General features: G+C 58.4%; 1 protein-coding gene across 1 annotated transcript in view; it reads right to left on the bottom strand.

The window, feature by feature from the left end:
* Positions 1–2,847, bottom strand: part of RSPO1 (R-spondin 1) — a 32,023-nt gene extending 29,176 nt beyond the window's left edge. Inside the window, exon 1 of the mRNA XM_059868699.1 lies at positions 2,640–2,847. Coding sequence (XP_059724682.1) covers positions 2,640–2,847 — 208 coding nt within the window. The remainder of the gene's footprint in view (positions 1–2,639) is intronic.
* Between the last annotated feature and the right edge of the window lie 12,789 nt (positions 2,848–15,636).

Here is a 15,636-nt window from a genome sequence, read left to right as displayed (position 1 = left end):
GTAAGCTCAGCTTTGGGGCCAGTGCCTCCTGCAGCCCTGCAGAGCCCAGCCTATCCTACAGCAGCCCAGCCTTGGTAAGCTCAGCTTTGGGGCTGGTGCCTCCTGCAGCCCCACCGAGCCCAGCCTATCCTACAGCAGCCCAGCCTTGGTAAGCTCAGCTTTGGGGCCAGTGCCTCCTGCAGCCCTGCAGAGCCCAGCCTATCCTACAGCAGCCCAGCCTTGGTAAGCTCAGCTTTGGGGCCGGCAGTTCCTGCCTGCAGCCCTGCAGAGCCCAGCCTATCCCAGAGCAGCTCAACCTTGGTAAGCTCAGCTTTGGGGCCAGCAGTTTCTGCCTGCAGCCCTGCAGAGCCCAGCCTATCCCACAGCAGCCCAGCCTTGGTAAGCCCAGCTTTGGGGCCGGCAGTTCCTGCCTGCAGCCCCGCAGAGCCCAGCCTATCCTACAGCAGCCCAGCCTTGGTAAGCTCAGCTTTGGGGCCAGTGCCTCCTGCAGCCCCGCAGAGCCCAGCCTATCCTAGAGCAGCTCAACCTTGGTAAGCTCAGCTTTGGGGCTGGTGACTCCTGCCTGCAGCCCTGCAGAGCCCAGCCTATCCTACAGCAGCCCAGCCTTGGTAAGCTCAGCTTTGGGGCCAGTGCCTCCTGCAGCCCCACCGAGCCCAGCCTATCCTACAGCAGCTCAACCTTGGTAAGCTCAGCTTTGAGGCCAGTGCCTCCTGCAGCCCTGCAGAGCCCAGCCTATCCTACAGCAGCTCAACCTTGGTAAGCTCAGCTTTGGGGCCGGCAGTTTCTGCCTGCAGCCCTGCAGAGCCCAGCCTATCCCAGAGCAGCCCAGCCTTGGTAAGCTCAGCTTTGGGGCCGGCGGTTCCTGTCTGCAGCCCCGCTGAGCCTCTCCCTCTCTAGGCTGGAGCCCCACAAACCAGAGAGGGTTTGTAAAGTCACCAGAGATGCCTCCTGGGATGTCCTGGGACACAGAAAGCCATTCCCTGCTCTCCAGTGCCCACTGGCACTCTCCTGCGAAGGGCTGGGGCCTCCCCTCCTGCTGCCCTGCCACGCACGGTGGCAGAGCTGGAAGCTCTTGCTACTTGTTCCACGGGAACTTCCGACATTTCAAAAATTGTTTTTGTTCTGGCTTGGAATGAAGACAAATATTTCAGAAATTTCCTGGATAACTTAAAGTTTAAAATATCCTCCAAACTAAAATAGCAGTGTTGGGCTATCTCAGCTCTTGCATTATGTCATATCATGCCAGCTCGCAGTGCACTATGCAGAGTCACAGATGACTTCTCACGAGGAGACGTAAACAAAAATACAAATAATGTCAGCAAGGGAGGAGAAATGAAACGCTGAAATGACAAATTCTCTAAAAACTACATTCCCCCCCTCCCCCCACCTTGTGCAAATTAATTCTCCATGGGAAATCGCTTGGATTTTTTTTTTTTTTTTTTAAAAAGAGCACACTCTGGCCAAAGCAGCTCCGCTGTTCTCCGGAGCAGGAGGAACGTGATGCCGGCGCTCCCCTCCAGCCCGTCCAGCCGCAGTCCAGCAGCGCTGCTCCCGCAGCCGGGCTGCTCCGGGATGTCCCTGCCCCCGTCCCCTTGGCCGCGCTTGACCCCTTTTCGTGCTTCTCGCAAAGCCAGGGCAGGCGAGCCCGGCGCTGCTCGGGGCCCGGCTCTCCGAGCACAGATAACGCCGGGATAGATGGCACCGGGGAGTGCAGAAAACTCCGGGATGATCGTACCGGGGGCACAGATAACTCAGGGATAGATCGCACCGGGGAGTGCAGAAAACTCCGGGATGATCGCACCGGAGGCACAGATAACTCAGGGATAGATCGCACCGGGGGCACAGATAAATCCGGAATAGATCGCACCGGGGGCACAGATAAATTCGGGATGATGGCACAGAGGATCGCAGAAAACTCAGGGATGATAGCGCCGGGGGCACAGATAACTCAGGGATAGATCTCATTGGGGAGCACAGATAACGCCGGGATAGATCGCACCGGGGGCACAGATAACGCCGGGATAAATCGCACCGGGAGCTGGGATAGATCGCACCGGGAGCTGGGATAGATCGCACCGGGGGCACAGATAACGCCAGGATAGATCGCACCGGGAGCTGGGATAGATGGCACCGGGGGCACAGATAACGCCGGGATAGATCGCACCGGGGGCACAGATAACGCCGGGATAGATCGCACCGGGAGCACAGATAACGCCGGGATAGATCGCACCGGGGGCACAGATAACGCCGGGATAGATCGCATCGGGAGCACAGATAACGCCGGGATAGGTCGCACCGGGGGCACAGATAACGCCGGGATAGGTCGCACCGGGGGCACAGATAACGCCGGGATAAATCGCACCGGGAGCTGGGATAGATCGCACCGGGACCTGGGATAGATCGCACCGGGGGCACAGATAACGCCGGGATAGGTCGCACCGGGAGCTGGGATAGATCGCACCGGGGGCACAGATAACGCCGGGATAGATCGCACCGGGGGCACAGATAACGCCGGGATAGATCGCACCGGGGGCACAGATAACGCCGGGATAGGTCGCACCGGGGGCGCGGGGCGAGCGGCTCCGCGGGAGCGCAGTTCCGTGGTGCCGCCCTGTCCGGTGCCGTGGCACGGCGCTTACCTGGCTCAGCTCTGCTCGGCCGGGGCTGGCTCCTGCCCTCCCTGCGCCCCGCACATCGCCCGCCCAGGCGGCCGCTCAGCGCCGCGGCGGCTGCCCCGAGCCGGGGCTCCGCGCCGGGCAGACCTGCGGGCGCCGGCTGGCACCCATCCCCCTGCCTGCCCCGTGCCTCTCCAGAAAGGCACTGCTGGGAAGGAGTGCCGGGGCTCATGTCTCCGGTGCTGTATCCACCCCTTCCCACCCTCTTGGGGTTCGGTCCTGCCAGTTCCACTTGTGGGCTGTCCTCACCACTTTGGGCCTTTCTACCGCTCCCCTTCTTGTGGCTCTGGATGTCACCACAGACACGCTTTTATGAGAGTGGGCTTGTGCAAGGCTTGTATAAAGTGTTCTCAGAAATACGAGGTCCTGTCATTTGTAAAACTAATAAAAATGTCCAATAATTTTTACAAGGGAAAAATGAGTCATTGGATGGCACATTTCTCATTACTGGCATTTTACAATTAAAATGAGCATCTATTGAATCAATCCAAAGCTCTTATTGTTAGCAGACACTAATAACTTCCTGAGCTATTGAAGATACTTTTTTTCTGAAGAAACATGACCCTTTGCCACGGCATTTCTCGTTGAGAGTGGTATCCAGCTGAGACCAGCTCTGCTCAGCTCCTGCTGGAGGCTTTTCAAACACATCCTGATGAGACTGGTGGCTATAACTGGGTGGGAAATTGTTTTTAAGCCCTCAAAAATGTTCAAGATTTCAAAATTTTTCCCGCTCCACATGGGGACGAAACCAGAATTGTTCAACATTTTTACCAAAAAAAAAAAGATAAAGAAAAAATAAAGTCCTCATGGAAACCATCTCCGGAATAGCCAATAGCCATGGGTCACACTGAGCCAGGGGAGCTCGGACCGCCGTGATGGTGGCTGCCCTGGCATCAGCCAAATTTGCTCCTGGGGTGGGACACCCATCCTGGACCTCGTGACCTTTGCTGGTGAAAAATTTAATTGTTGAAACTTCCCCAGTTTCACTGCAGCTGCTGTGTGTGCCCCCCACAGAATGAGCCAGGCCAGCAGAGTGGAGGCATCACCACCTCCTGCCTTTGGAAGACCAAGGATTTTGCAGCTGCTTGTGTTTTAAGGACAGTATATGCAGTCAGAGCCTAATTTTCAACGGGCACTAAGCCCATCTGCTGCTGCTTTCTGAAGATCAGCCTCCCTCCAGATGTCTTGGGATGGATCCTGGTCACCATAGTCACCACCTGCCTTTTGGAAATGGACATCCTGATGGAACAGAAGGTGTGGTCTGAGGAGGATCCAATGAGAAGAAGCCCCACAGAGGCACAGGGAGACTCTGAGTGCCTTCTTTGTCCATGGGGACTCATTTCAGCCTGAGATGAGACCAAGGAGAGCCAGCCTGACTGCAGGACTTGTTTCTCAAAGTTAGTCCAGATGAAGCAAAAGAGATCAAAATGCAAAACCCATTTATTCCTTCAGCAGATGTGTCCAGGGAAAGCTCCCACTGCAGGATTTAGCAGAGGAGCTCCAGGTTGCTGTCTGGCTTTAGGAGTGCTCTTTTTCTGTGGACAGCCACCTGTACATCCTCAAGGCAGAGTGGGAAGTCCTTCCCCTGCCATGATGCCAGAGAAGAGAAGCCAAATTGTCCCATGTGCTCAGTGAATACAGAGAGTTCCTGACTGTGAATGGACATCTTTCCTCTCAAGCCCCAGCGGGCCCCAGGCAGCCAGGCTGCTGTCACTTGTGGGGAGATTCAGTTCCTATTTGTACTATCAAACACGTGCAGAGCCTGTGAAAAACTGCCATGAAATCCCACTGCACAGCAGTAACAATCCTGGCTCCTAAACACTGAGTGCCCTGCCAAAGGGCTGGCAAAGCCAGATCCTGCTGGGCGGAGGCATCCAGATGCCACATCTGCCACCACAGATCCTCTTGGTGCAGGTCTGCAGGAGACCAGCCCCAGCCCAGCCTCCCCAGAAGCCAACACTTTTCCAGAAATGAGCACCTGCAGGACTCAGAGACACCCACCATGGAGACTTCTCTCTGTCTTGGTTGGAAGAGTCCTTATTTGCATGGAGCAGAGGGCTGCAGCTTGGTTTTTCTGGTTGAGCAGTCCAGACTGGGCACAACAGAAGGATGCCAGGCTCTGCTCCCTGGGCACCACGCTCGGGACTCTCCTGTCCCCGTGGCTCTCTGGAAGGGATGGCTCTGTCTCTTGGGAAAGCTCCATGGGAGTGGGGATGCTGATGCTGGGGAGAAGCAGATGAGTTTGTTTTCCATTCTCTGCTGTTGTGCAATGGCCCCAGCGCTGGAGACACTTCCCACTCCTTTTCCTTTGCTACTGAGCATGGGGGTTGAACCACAATATGTATTGTCATTTATAAGCTCTGTAGGACCCTCCTGGGACCCACGGACATAAATCTTGGGTTTGCTTTAGCATTCCTTTTTTCCTCTTGCATCCTTGCAACACAGCTTCTGCCTGTCCTGCCTGTCTGCAAGCCTGAGCTTTTTGCAGGATTTGGAGCCCCGTTCCCCAGAAGGTCGCTCTGTGCTGCTGCCATGCTCATCTGCTCCTGCTCCAAAGGGGAGAGCCTTGGGAACGAGCTGCTAATGCAGCTTGGCCCGGCCGCGGTCCTGCTGCGGCTGCCAGGTGCCGGAGCACAGCGCGCACAGCGGGCACTGCCGACAGCTGACAAAAATGCCAGGAAATTCCCTTTAGGGCTCCGTATTTCCTGTTACGTTTTTATGGGATTTCCTCAGCACCCAAGAGCTCGGTCACTGGCCAAACCTGCTGCCCGGAGGGGACCAGGAGGGGACAGGGCTGGTGCCCGTGCTGGGGGTGCCATCAGCCCGGCCGTGTTCCCGGGCACCCAGCATCGCAGGGACAGGCCCAGGTGCCACCGCAGGCGGTCGGGCCCCGGCTCCCGGGGGCTGCCGTGAGCCCGGCCGGCAGTGAATTTGGCGTCCCCGCCGCAGGGACATCGGCTGATGTCGCAGGATTTCCTCCCCCCGCCGGGAGCGCACAATAGCGGGGACAGGCTGCTCCGCAGACACCCTAATCCTCGGCGATTGTGCCGCCTTTCGGGGGGTGACAATGGCTCAATGAACGTTTGCAAGGTTAGCAGGAAAGTTAATCCTTACAGAAGAAAAATGTGACAATTACTTAATGCCGTGGCTGGGAGCTTTTGTGCAGCCCTTCTGGGCAGTGTCTCATGGACAGGCGCTGCCCAGAGCAGCTTGCCCGGGTACCTGTGACAAGAGGGGACAGCAGCCGGTGCTGCCACGCATCTGCCCAGCTCGGCTCGCCTTCTGCTCGTCCCTTGGAATTCCCATTCGAGAGAGGGAGTTTCTGCCACCACCCAGTGAAAGCACAAACATGTCCATGGCCACAGCACAGGCGGCTCTGGGGAGCAACAGCGCTTTTTGTTGTCTCAACTTAATTTCCAGAAAATCGGGTGTCTCTTACAATTCAGAAATGCTGCAGAAGAAATGCAGCTGGGGAAGCTGCTGCGAGAAGAACGTGGAGGGCACACGCCTACCAAGCTGCTCTGGGGGAGAACATGCTCCAAACAGGGCCCAGAGGAGGGGCAGGAGGGAGAGGAGGGGGGCTTTGAGGGGCTGGGGAAGATGCAAAACCAGAATTTTGGTCACTGGACAGCGATCCCAAGGGTTGGCGATGCCACCATCCAGGAGGAGGGCAGGGAGCCGCTGTCCTGCGGAGCAGACCTGCCCCACGGTGCCGGTGTCCCGGGGGTGGGGAGAGCCCTCGGCTGGGAGCCTGCGACAGCTGCCGGGGGCTGGGAGAGATGTGCGAGCGCGATTGTGTCAGGGCAGAGCCTCGGCCGCTTCCACGGGACGCTTCTTCTGGCATCGGGGAGTCGCTGGGAGGTGGAGGAATGAAACACCCTCGGCGCTGCCAGCGCAGCTTGTGCGCGGAGAGCTGTGACAGCCATCCGGGGATTTCTCTGGCTGCAGCCACTGAGGCGAGGGAAGGAAGGGATAAAGCACTGAGATCACAGACGAGATCCCGCCTGCTCGCCCAGAGGCAGGCGCAACACCACAGCACGCCCCGCCAACCTGCTCCCGGCGGCGCTGGCGAAAGTGTCGCCGTGCTGTCCCCGCCTGACCCCGCAGCCGTCCCCGCCGAGTGCGGAGCACCGGAGCCGAGGGCAGCGGGGACAGCCGGGCATGGCAGGGGCGACAGGGACCCCGCAGTGCTGCCTGGGGCACCCTCTGAGCCTGGACACCTCGCCAGGTGTCCCTGCGGGAGAGCGTCCTGGCTGCCCTTGGCTGTCTGCGCGCCTGGGATGTCACCAAACCAACCCTCGGAGAGAGAGGAGCTGCCAGAGGCAGAGCCAGATCCCCCTGGGCAGCTCCCCTCACCTGTCCCTGCCCTCCCTCACCTGTCCCTTCCCTCCCTCCCGTTCCTGGCCGCACCCTGGGCACACCGGGCGGGGCAGGAGGCCACGAGCCGCAGGGCAGCAGGTCGGGCTGAGCACCGAGCATCCTCCTCGGTGGGCGAGCAGCCCCCCAGGTCGCCCCCAGCCCGATTCTCGTGGTCCATGGTGCGTGTGTGCGCTCTGTGGGTGTGTCGAAGCCATCGCGGCTCGGTGGAGTTCAGGCACTGCGGGCGGAGAGCGCAAATCTGCCTCTGATTAAATCGGCCCTTTGTAATATAACCTATATGAGCCTGCACTTAACACCCATCATCGTGAGGAAAGCCCAGGCTCTCTTCCAGCCGGTTGGGCTGCGTGCCTCCGGGGCAGATCTCCCAGGGACATGAAACTGCCGGGGCAGGAACTTGGATGCATTTCTGTGCGGATTCTTCCCCCTTCTAGAGAGGCACAATGGGGCTTTGCATGAGTGATACAAACATGCCAGTTGTACTTAAGGTTGACAAATAATGTAAACCACACAATCTGGTTTGAGGGAAACGACTTCACCACAATTTATTTTAGTGCTTTAAACATCACGCCAAACTCTGTAGTGAATTGCTAAATTAATGCCGGGCTGCCATCTAAATAGACATCTTCAGATCACAAGCATGTTATAGGGGGAATGGTTTCCTTTGAAATGGTTCCCACAGCTTAAAGGCTGCACAGAGAAAAAATGTGCCCAGGATTCAATTGCTGCCAACATGTGGTGGCCACATTTCTCCACTGCTATTGGCCAAGATGCGCAGTAAAGCTGAGGAAGCATCATCTGAGGTGGAGAGATAAACTGGTGATTGCAGGGACACAGGGAATGCCATGAGCAGCTCACTCTGAGCAAACGGGTAAAGCCAGAGCCTCTGTTCCAAGCTTTCAGCCTGGAAAAATGTGCCCTGCCCAGGAAGGCATCTGGTTGTCCCCGTGACACATTTTCTGGGCTGCTTGGGATGCAGCGGAGCCCAACAACAGCACAGTGGATGTGTCCTGCACTCCTGGTTTTACATTGGTGCCTTGGCTGATGCTCTCAGCACTGCTGCTCCCCCGTGCTCACAGCCATGTCCTGCACCTCCTGAGCCTGCCAGATCCCCTTGGCACGGGGAGCTGGAACTCTGGGGCCAATGAACCCCACAGGTGACAGGGAAGGGGACAAATGAGACCAGAACACCTTCCTTCCCGCTGAAGGAGCTGGGGAGGTTCAGGGTGAGTGCTCAAACTCCACATCTGCACTTCAAACTGGAGATACCCCAGCACCCAAGTGTGGGTGTGGGCCAAGTGTGGACAAAGGAGACAAAGGAGAGGGAAGGGAGCAGTCATTTGTCCACTGTTCCCACCCTGGCGAGTCGGGGCTTGTTTCCCCATCACCAGCCTGAAGTCCATCGTCCATGATTTCGTGGCTCAGTCGCTCTTTCCCCTTATGGTTTCCTTCAGCTGAGCTGGAGGAAGAATAAAGAAATGTCTCTCTGGGCCCCAGCCTCTTACAGGGCTCATAAATATGTCTCTGCTTAAAAACTCAAGGATTAATTAACTCATGAGTATCTCCTAACCAAAGTTCTGGGAAAGAGCACCCTCCTGCGTGGGAGGCAGCACATCTGTGGGAGGTTTCCCTGGGGCCTCTCCCCTTTCCACAGATGCCTGGCTGGGATGGACCCAGAGACAAGCAGTGCCCACCAAGAGGGATCCTGGCCTGGCACTGCCACTGCATGCCAGCTGTGCCCTGCTGGGACCCCACGAGGCACCTAGGTGGCCACCAGCATGGGCTCTCAGGCCGTGTTGCCGTGTTGCCTTCACAGTGTTTTCAATTAGGTGCTTGACAATGCCCAGGCTTGGTGGTCCCTCATAAATTCGGAGCGCTGACGGTGCCATGGGAAAGTTTGGGCCAAGGGGGGTGGTGCCTGGGGGTGCATCACGGGGCTGGGCTCTCTGGACACTCCAGCCCTGCTGAGCCCCTTGCCAGAGCAGCCACCCCCACTGCTGCTGGGGTGGCTGAGCCTTGCCCATGGCTCCCACCTCGTCCCCAAGCTCTGTCCCACCTGGGGAGCTGCCAGCTGCACTGCTGGGTGCTGGTATGTGCAGGACAGGCACCCTCCCTGCTGTCCCTGCCTGGTCTGGGGGCAGCAGGCATGGGGCAGAGCAGCTCAGGGCACTGCTGGATGGTGGGCAGGAGCTCGCCCCGCCCTGACAGCACCTCTGCCTCAGCGTTTGCTCGGGCTCTGCCTGGCACTGGCTCTGCCCAGTGGTCCCATGTGGTCACAGGCACCCTGGCCAGGGATCTGGGCTGGTCCAAGGCCCGGCTGTGCCCCCAGAGAGGGAGGGAGCAGCTCAGGGCACTGCTGGGTGGTGGGCAGGAGCTTACCCTGCCCTGACAGCACCTCTGCCTCAGCGTTTGCTCAGGCTCTGCCTGGCACTGGCTCTGCCCAGTGGTCCCACGTGGGCCTGGGCACCCTGGCCAGGGAGCTGGGCTGGTCTGTGCCCCCAGGGAGGGAGGGAGGTGTCTCCAGCAGGCGTCTGGTCCTTGGCACAGGGTGTGAGCCCAGCCATGGCCGGTCTCCGAAGAGCTGAGCTGCCAGCAGCCACTCCTTCTGCAGCGGCTCTGTGCAGAGCTGCTCTGAAACAAACAACTTTTGCAACATGTTTTGTTTCCCACCATTGCATTTAAAAAGTAAATAAATTAAATTCATTTTGCTGCCACTTCACTCTGTCAAGTGTAACCTGAGCGCTGCTGGCGGGGGAAGCGGCGCATGGTGCGAGGCCTCCCCAGCTCGTGGCAGGGCTGCCTGGCTGGGCTGGAGCCTGGGAGCTGGGCAGGGAGGAGGGACCCAGAGGAGCTGAGCTGAACCTGTGCCCGTGGCCCTTTCTGCCCTGCTCAGCCCCAGGAGGAGTGGCCCTCATGGTGAGCTGGGCTGGAAGGGCTGTGCTGCCGTGGAGAGGAGCGCAGGGAGCTGGGATGCCCGAGCTGGGCAGGGACCATCCCTGGCACACAGCTGCAGCTGAGGCTGGAGGTGTCCCCCAGGCTGTCCCCAGGTCTCTCTTCACTCTGCTGAGTCACTTCACCTTCTTCACAGGTCTGCAGGGATGTGCTGCTGCCTCAGGCTGAGCACACAGGGTCACCCACAGGGCACTGACCCCAGCAGGAGCTGTCCCCAGGGGCTGTCACTGGAGACAGATGATCTCCCTCAGTGAGGCTGCTGTCCTGTCACTGCTCTGGGTGGATGAGAGGTCCTGGGCGCAGCTCTCTGCCAGTCCATGCCCACTCCCCAGGGCTGAAAGCATCTCCCATGGCCACGCTCTCCCTCCCCCAGGGGCAAAGGGGCTTTGCACACATCACCCACCACCCCCAAGGCAGGCCCTCTTGTTTGCCCACAGCAGCAGAAGAGGCAGGGGGATGCCCTGGGCTTTGCTGGGGCTCTCTGGGCCATGGGGCTGCACAGGCCTGCTGGGTGCCACTGTCCCCACAGAGCCTGGGGACAGAGCACTGCACCGTGCCTCGGGGCAGTGCGCTCCAAATCCCCACAAAGGAGCAGCAGGGAGGGATCCCTTTGCACTGGGAGCACCATCCAGAGGCCTGGGTTTTCTCCTCCCTGTGAAGGCAGCTGTCTGCACCCGGGACAGACCTTGGCTCCTTTGGCACGGCAGCCAAAGCACCCACTGATGTCATGTGAAATGGAACTTGGCCCTGGGTGAGAGAGGGCTCAGGCTGCTTCCAGCTGGCCTCCTTGCTGCTTCTCGCACTGTCTTTGGGACATAATTAATTGCCTCTGTTGGAAGGGTAGTTTCCAGCCAGGCAGGGATCCTCTGGGTTTAAAAGTCAGCGAAAGTGATTTCCAAAGCATGGGACACCCTTTCCTCTCAAGAACTGGCTTGGAGAGGCAGCAGCAGCACTCCTAGGTTCCTGCCTGCCCCAATGCCATGCTGCTTCAGTTTTGGACAAACTTACCTGTCTGGCTTTATCAAACACCCCTGGACACAGCCTGGTTCTCTGCAGCACCGTGGCACACGGCTCTCCATGGGCACAGCTGTGCCAGCTGTGCAGGGTGTGCTGCCAGGGGGGTGGCCCTGAGCAGTGGCAGTGGCTGCAGACCAATCCACCCTCTTGGCTTTCTCCTTCTTCCACAGAACTCCTTCCTTTTGCCTCTGCACTGCCTGCAGCAAGGCTACACCGTGCTGGAAGCCCAGAGAGCTCCTGCCCCCTTTCAGCTTCAGGCCCAGCTCTGGGAGATGGCAGGTTGGGCATCCAGCATCAACTAGGCATGACAAGATCATGATGCCCAGGATGTTGTCCTCATCTCCACACTGGTCATTTGCAGAGGTTTTTGATGAGACAGCTACCCCCACCCCATCCCATTCCCATTCCCATCCCATTCCCATCCTGCCTCCATCCCCATGGGTGCTCCCATCAGGTTCCTCTCAGAGCAGCAGGAGAAGAGCAAACATTGCAGCAAACTGTTTTACCAGAAAACACGCAAGTGACTCTTTTAATAATGACATCCAAATGAAAACAACGTGAGCTTCAAAGTCTGTCCTCGGGGTGCTTCCTGGTTCACGGGCTTTCATTTCTGCCAGCAGTGCTCCTTTCCATCCCAGGGAGGGCACCCAGCAGCCCCAGCCCCTTCCCTCCCTGCTCCTTTCCATCCCAGGAAGGGCACCCAGCAGCCCCAGCCCCTTCCAGCCCTGCTCCTTTCCATCCCAGGGAGGGCACCCAGCAGCCCCAGCCCCTTCCCTCCCTGCTCCTTTCCATCCCAGGGAGGGCACCCAGCAGCCCCAGCCCCTTCCACCCCTGCTCCTTTCCATCCCAGGGAGGGCACCCAGCAGCCCCAGCCCTTTCCATCCCAGGGAATGCACCCAGCAGCCCCAGCCCCTTCCCTCCCTGCTCCTTTCCATCCCAGGGAGGGCACCCAGCAGCCCCAGCCCCTTCCCTCCCTGCTCCTTTCCATCCCAGGGAGGGCACCCAGCAGTCCCAGCCCCTTCCACCCCTGCTCGTTTCCATCCCAGGGAGGGCACCCAGCAGTCCCAGCCCCTTCCACCCCTGCTCCTTTCCATCCCAAGGAGGGCACCCAGCAGCCCCAGCCCTTTCCATCCCAGGGAGGGCACCCAGCAGCCCCAGCCCCTTCCATCCCTGCTCCTTTCCATCCCAGGGAAGGCACCCAGCAGCCCCAGCCCCTTCCTGAGGTGCCTCTCGCCACTCAGGCACCCTGTGGGGCCACCACGATGCAGGCAGGGAGAGTGGCTGCTGGCAGGGCCTTGCTGGGACACAGGGATCCTGTCACTGCCCAAATTGGCCGTGCAGCATCTCCTCAGCCCTGCCCTTGGCCAGCAGTGCTGGCCAGGATCCCCGTGGCCCCGGCTGTGGCTGCTCCAAAGGCCATCTCCTGTTACCCAAACGCAAATGTTGATGTTTGAGGAGGGGAGATGCTGATGAAAACGGAGCTGGCTCTGTTTGTTTGTCAAAGCAGCTATTTTAAACAAGTTCTGTTCACACAGCTTGCAGATCGGAAGGAAGTTTTCCCAGCCATAATATCCTAGCTCAGCGCTGGGCAGACAATGGTTCAGCAGTTGCCTGGGATTAGCTGGTGAAATCAGCCTGGGAAGGACGTCTGGGAAAGGGCAGCACTGGATTTTGTGCTGGGGAGGCCGGGGGGGTCAGGACCTGCCCGGGGAGCTGGGTGTGGCATGATGGGGCAGCCAGGCTCAGAGCAGGTCAGTGTGCAGCTGCTCCAGCTTGTCCTGGGCAGGAGCTTCAGGACAGCCCTCCCTGGCCCCTCACCATCCCCGTGTCCTGCTTTTTTCTCTCAAGGAAAATGGTTAAATGTAAAGTTTAGGATAAGATACTTCCCAAAGCAGCAAGTCTGAAAACAGGGCACCTTGTCACCTGCAGTGTGATGGGGAGAGGTGCCCAGCTCCCTGAGCAGGGGGAGCAAGAGACCCAGCAGAACATCTGCCTGTGCCCTGCTCCCTGTGCCCTGTCCCCTGTGCCCCATCCCCTGTCACCTGTGCCCTGTCCCCTGTGCCCTGTCCCCTGTGCCCTGCTCCCTGTGCCCTGTCCCCTGAGCCCTGTGCCCTGTGCCCTGTCCCCTGTGCTTTGAGTGAGTCCTACGCCCTGTCCCCTGTGCCCCGTCCCCTGTCACCTGTGCCCTGATCCCCATGCCCTGTGTCCTGTCCCCTGTGCCCTGTCCCCTGGTCCCTGTCCCTTGTGCCCCGTGCCCTGTCCCCTGTCCATGTCTCTGTCCCCTGTCCCTGTCCTCTGTCCCCTGTCATCTGTGCCCTGTGCCCTGTCCCCCTGTCCTGTCCCCTGTCATCTGTGCCCCTGTCCCCTGTGCCAGGGCTGCCCAGCCACCAAGGCTGTGGTGTCACAGCTGCTGCTCCCAGCGTGCTGCCCCAGGAAGGCAGACAGGGCTCCCTGAGGGTGGCAGAGGCAGCAGTGCCAGCTCCTTTATTCATTACAGCCTCGTGTACAAATAAAATCTTTACAAGCTTGCTTCCAGCCTTTAAAAACTCCGTTTGGGACGTGTCACTTGCATTGTCTGACTCGGGCTGCTCTGCACCACGGCTGAGCACAGGGGCACTAAAATCTGCTCTCCATGTCCAACCCAAAAGGAGTTTATTTTATTTGCAGGGCAAGGGCAGCTCTTGCCAGCTGTGACACCCCAGTGCCCACTGTGGGTATGGCACTGCCAGTTCCCTTGAGAGCACCCTGGGTGCTGTGATATTTTTGCCCCTAACGTCTGGGAGGAATGATGAGGAGGACTCCATCTTATCAGAAGGCTAATTAATTACTTCATTATACTATATTATTCTATATTGTATTACACTGTGTTGCATTACATCTAAACTGATTCTGCCAAGCACTCAACTGCACTTCTCTCATGACTGTCCTGACACACACACACACCTGGATTAATTGGTCAGTGAATAAAAACACTCACACCAGAATCCAGTTATCAATTCCCCTCAGGTAAACAATCTTCCACAGTGCATTCCACTTGTGAACAACACAGGAGCAGTAAATGAGATAAGAATTGTTTTTCCTTTCTCTGGGCTTCAGAGAATGTGAAACCCAGAAATATTCTAGGGAAGAATTGTGCCTTGCTTTTCTCTGTGAGGAGAAATGTGGTGACACTGGGGGTCTCAGGGGGCAGGGACACGGAGCCCTCGTGGATGCTGCTCTCACCAAGAGAACCTCCTGCTACCTCCTGTGTTTCTGTTTGGGACATCCAGAGAGCGGCTGTGGCATGGCTGCAGTGCCACCAACATCAGAGGGAGACACAGAAGATTAAAGCAAATTAATCTCGGCCAAGCCTTTGGCTGCTCTGTGAATGCCAAGGCGTGAAAGCTCTGACTCCAGAGGTGCACATGGAAACTCCACCAAGGGCAATTAATTGCAGCAGCACTGGCCCTTACTGTGAAGATTTTTTCATTAAGTGCTCAGATGAAGCTTTCTGCTTCTTCCTCCTCTTGGTGAATCTTATTGTGATTAAATTAAAGGAATTCTTGTTAAAATGTTAGTATCCTACTAAGGCCATTTGTTGTTTTTCTCAGCTGCCTCTGGCCTCTTTAGAGACTTTGCTGCCTTCTCCTAACATTTTCCAGCTCTTCCCCCTCCACGCCGCCCTCCCCCCTGTTTCTGAGGCAAACTGGAAAGTTACAGTTGTGGTTGAGCCGTGGCTGCGGGCGGTGAGTCACGGGAGGATCCCCACTCACAGCTCGTAAACAGCCGGGGAAACACGAGAGCTCCTGCCCGGGGCTGGGCTGGGCTGGGGGATCCCCCCGGGGTGGGCGTGGAGGGGAGGGGATGGGGATGGGGGGGATGGGGGGGATGGGGTGGGGTGGGATGGGATGGGATGGGATGGGATGGGATGGGATGGGATGGGATGGGATGGGATGGGATGGGATGGGGTGGGGTGGGATGGGATGGGATGGGGTGGGATGGGATGGGATGGGATTGATGGGATGGGGATGGGATGGGATGGGATGGGATGGGATGGGATGGGATGGGATGGGATGGGATGGGATGGGATGGGATGGGATGGGGTGGGATGGGGTGGGATGGGATGGGATGGGGATGGGGGGGATGGGATGGGATGGGATGGGATGGGATGGGATGGGATGGGATGGGATGGGATGGGATGGGGGTGGGGATGGGATGGGATGGGATGATGGGGATGGGGATGGGGGTGGGGATGGGGATGGGATGGGATGGGATGGGATGGGATGGGATGGGATGGGATGGGATGGGATGGGATGGGATGGGATGGGATGGGATGGGATGATGGGGATGGGGATGGGGATGGGGATGGGGGTGGGGATGGGGATGGGATGGGATGGGGATGGGATGGGATGGGATGGGATGGGATGGGATGGGATGGGATGGGATGGGATGGGATGGGATGGGATGGGATGGGATGGGATGGGATGGTGGGGATGGGATGGGGATGGGATGGGATGGGATGGGATGGGATGGGATGGGATGGGATGGGATGGGATGGGATGGGATGGGATGGGATGGGATGGGATGGGATGGGATGGGATGGGATGGGATGGGATGGTGGGGATGGGATGGGGAT

This window comes from Haemorhous mexicanus, chromosome 27, assembly GCF_027477595.1.
Source record: "Haemorhous mexicanus isolate bHaeMex1 chromosome 27, bHaeMex1.pri, whole genome shotgun sequence".
NCBI classification, from domain to species: domain Eukaryota; kingdom Metazoa; phylum Chordata; class Aves; order Passeriformes; family Fringillidae; genus Haemorhous; species Haemorhous mexicanus.
Note: the sequence above shows the minus strand (reverse complement) of the source record. Positions and strands in the feature narration are given on the sequence as shown.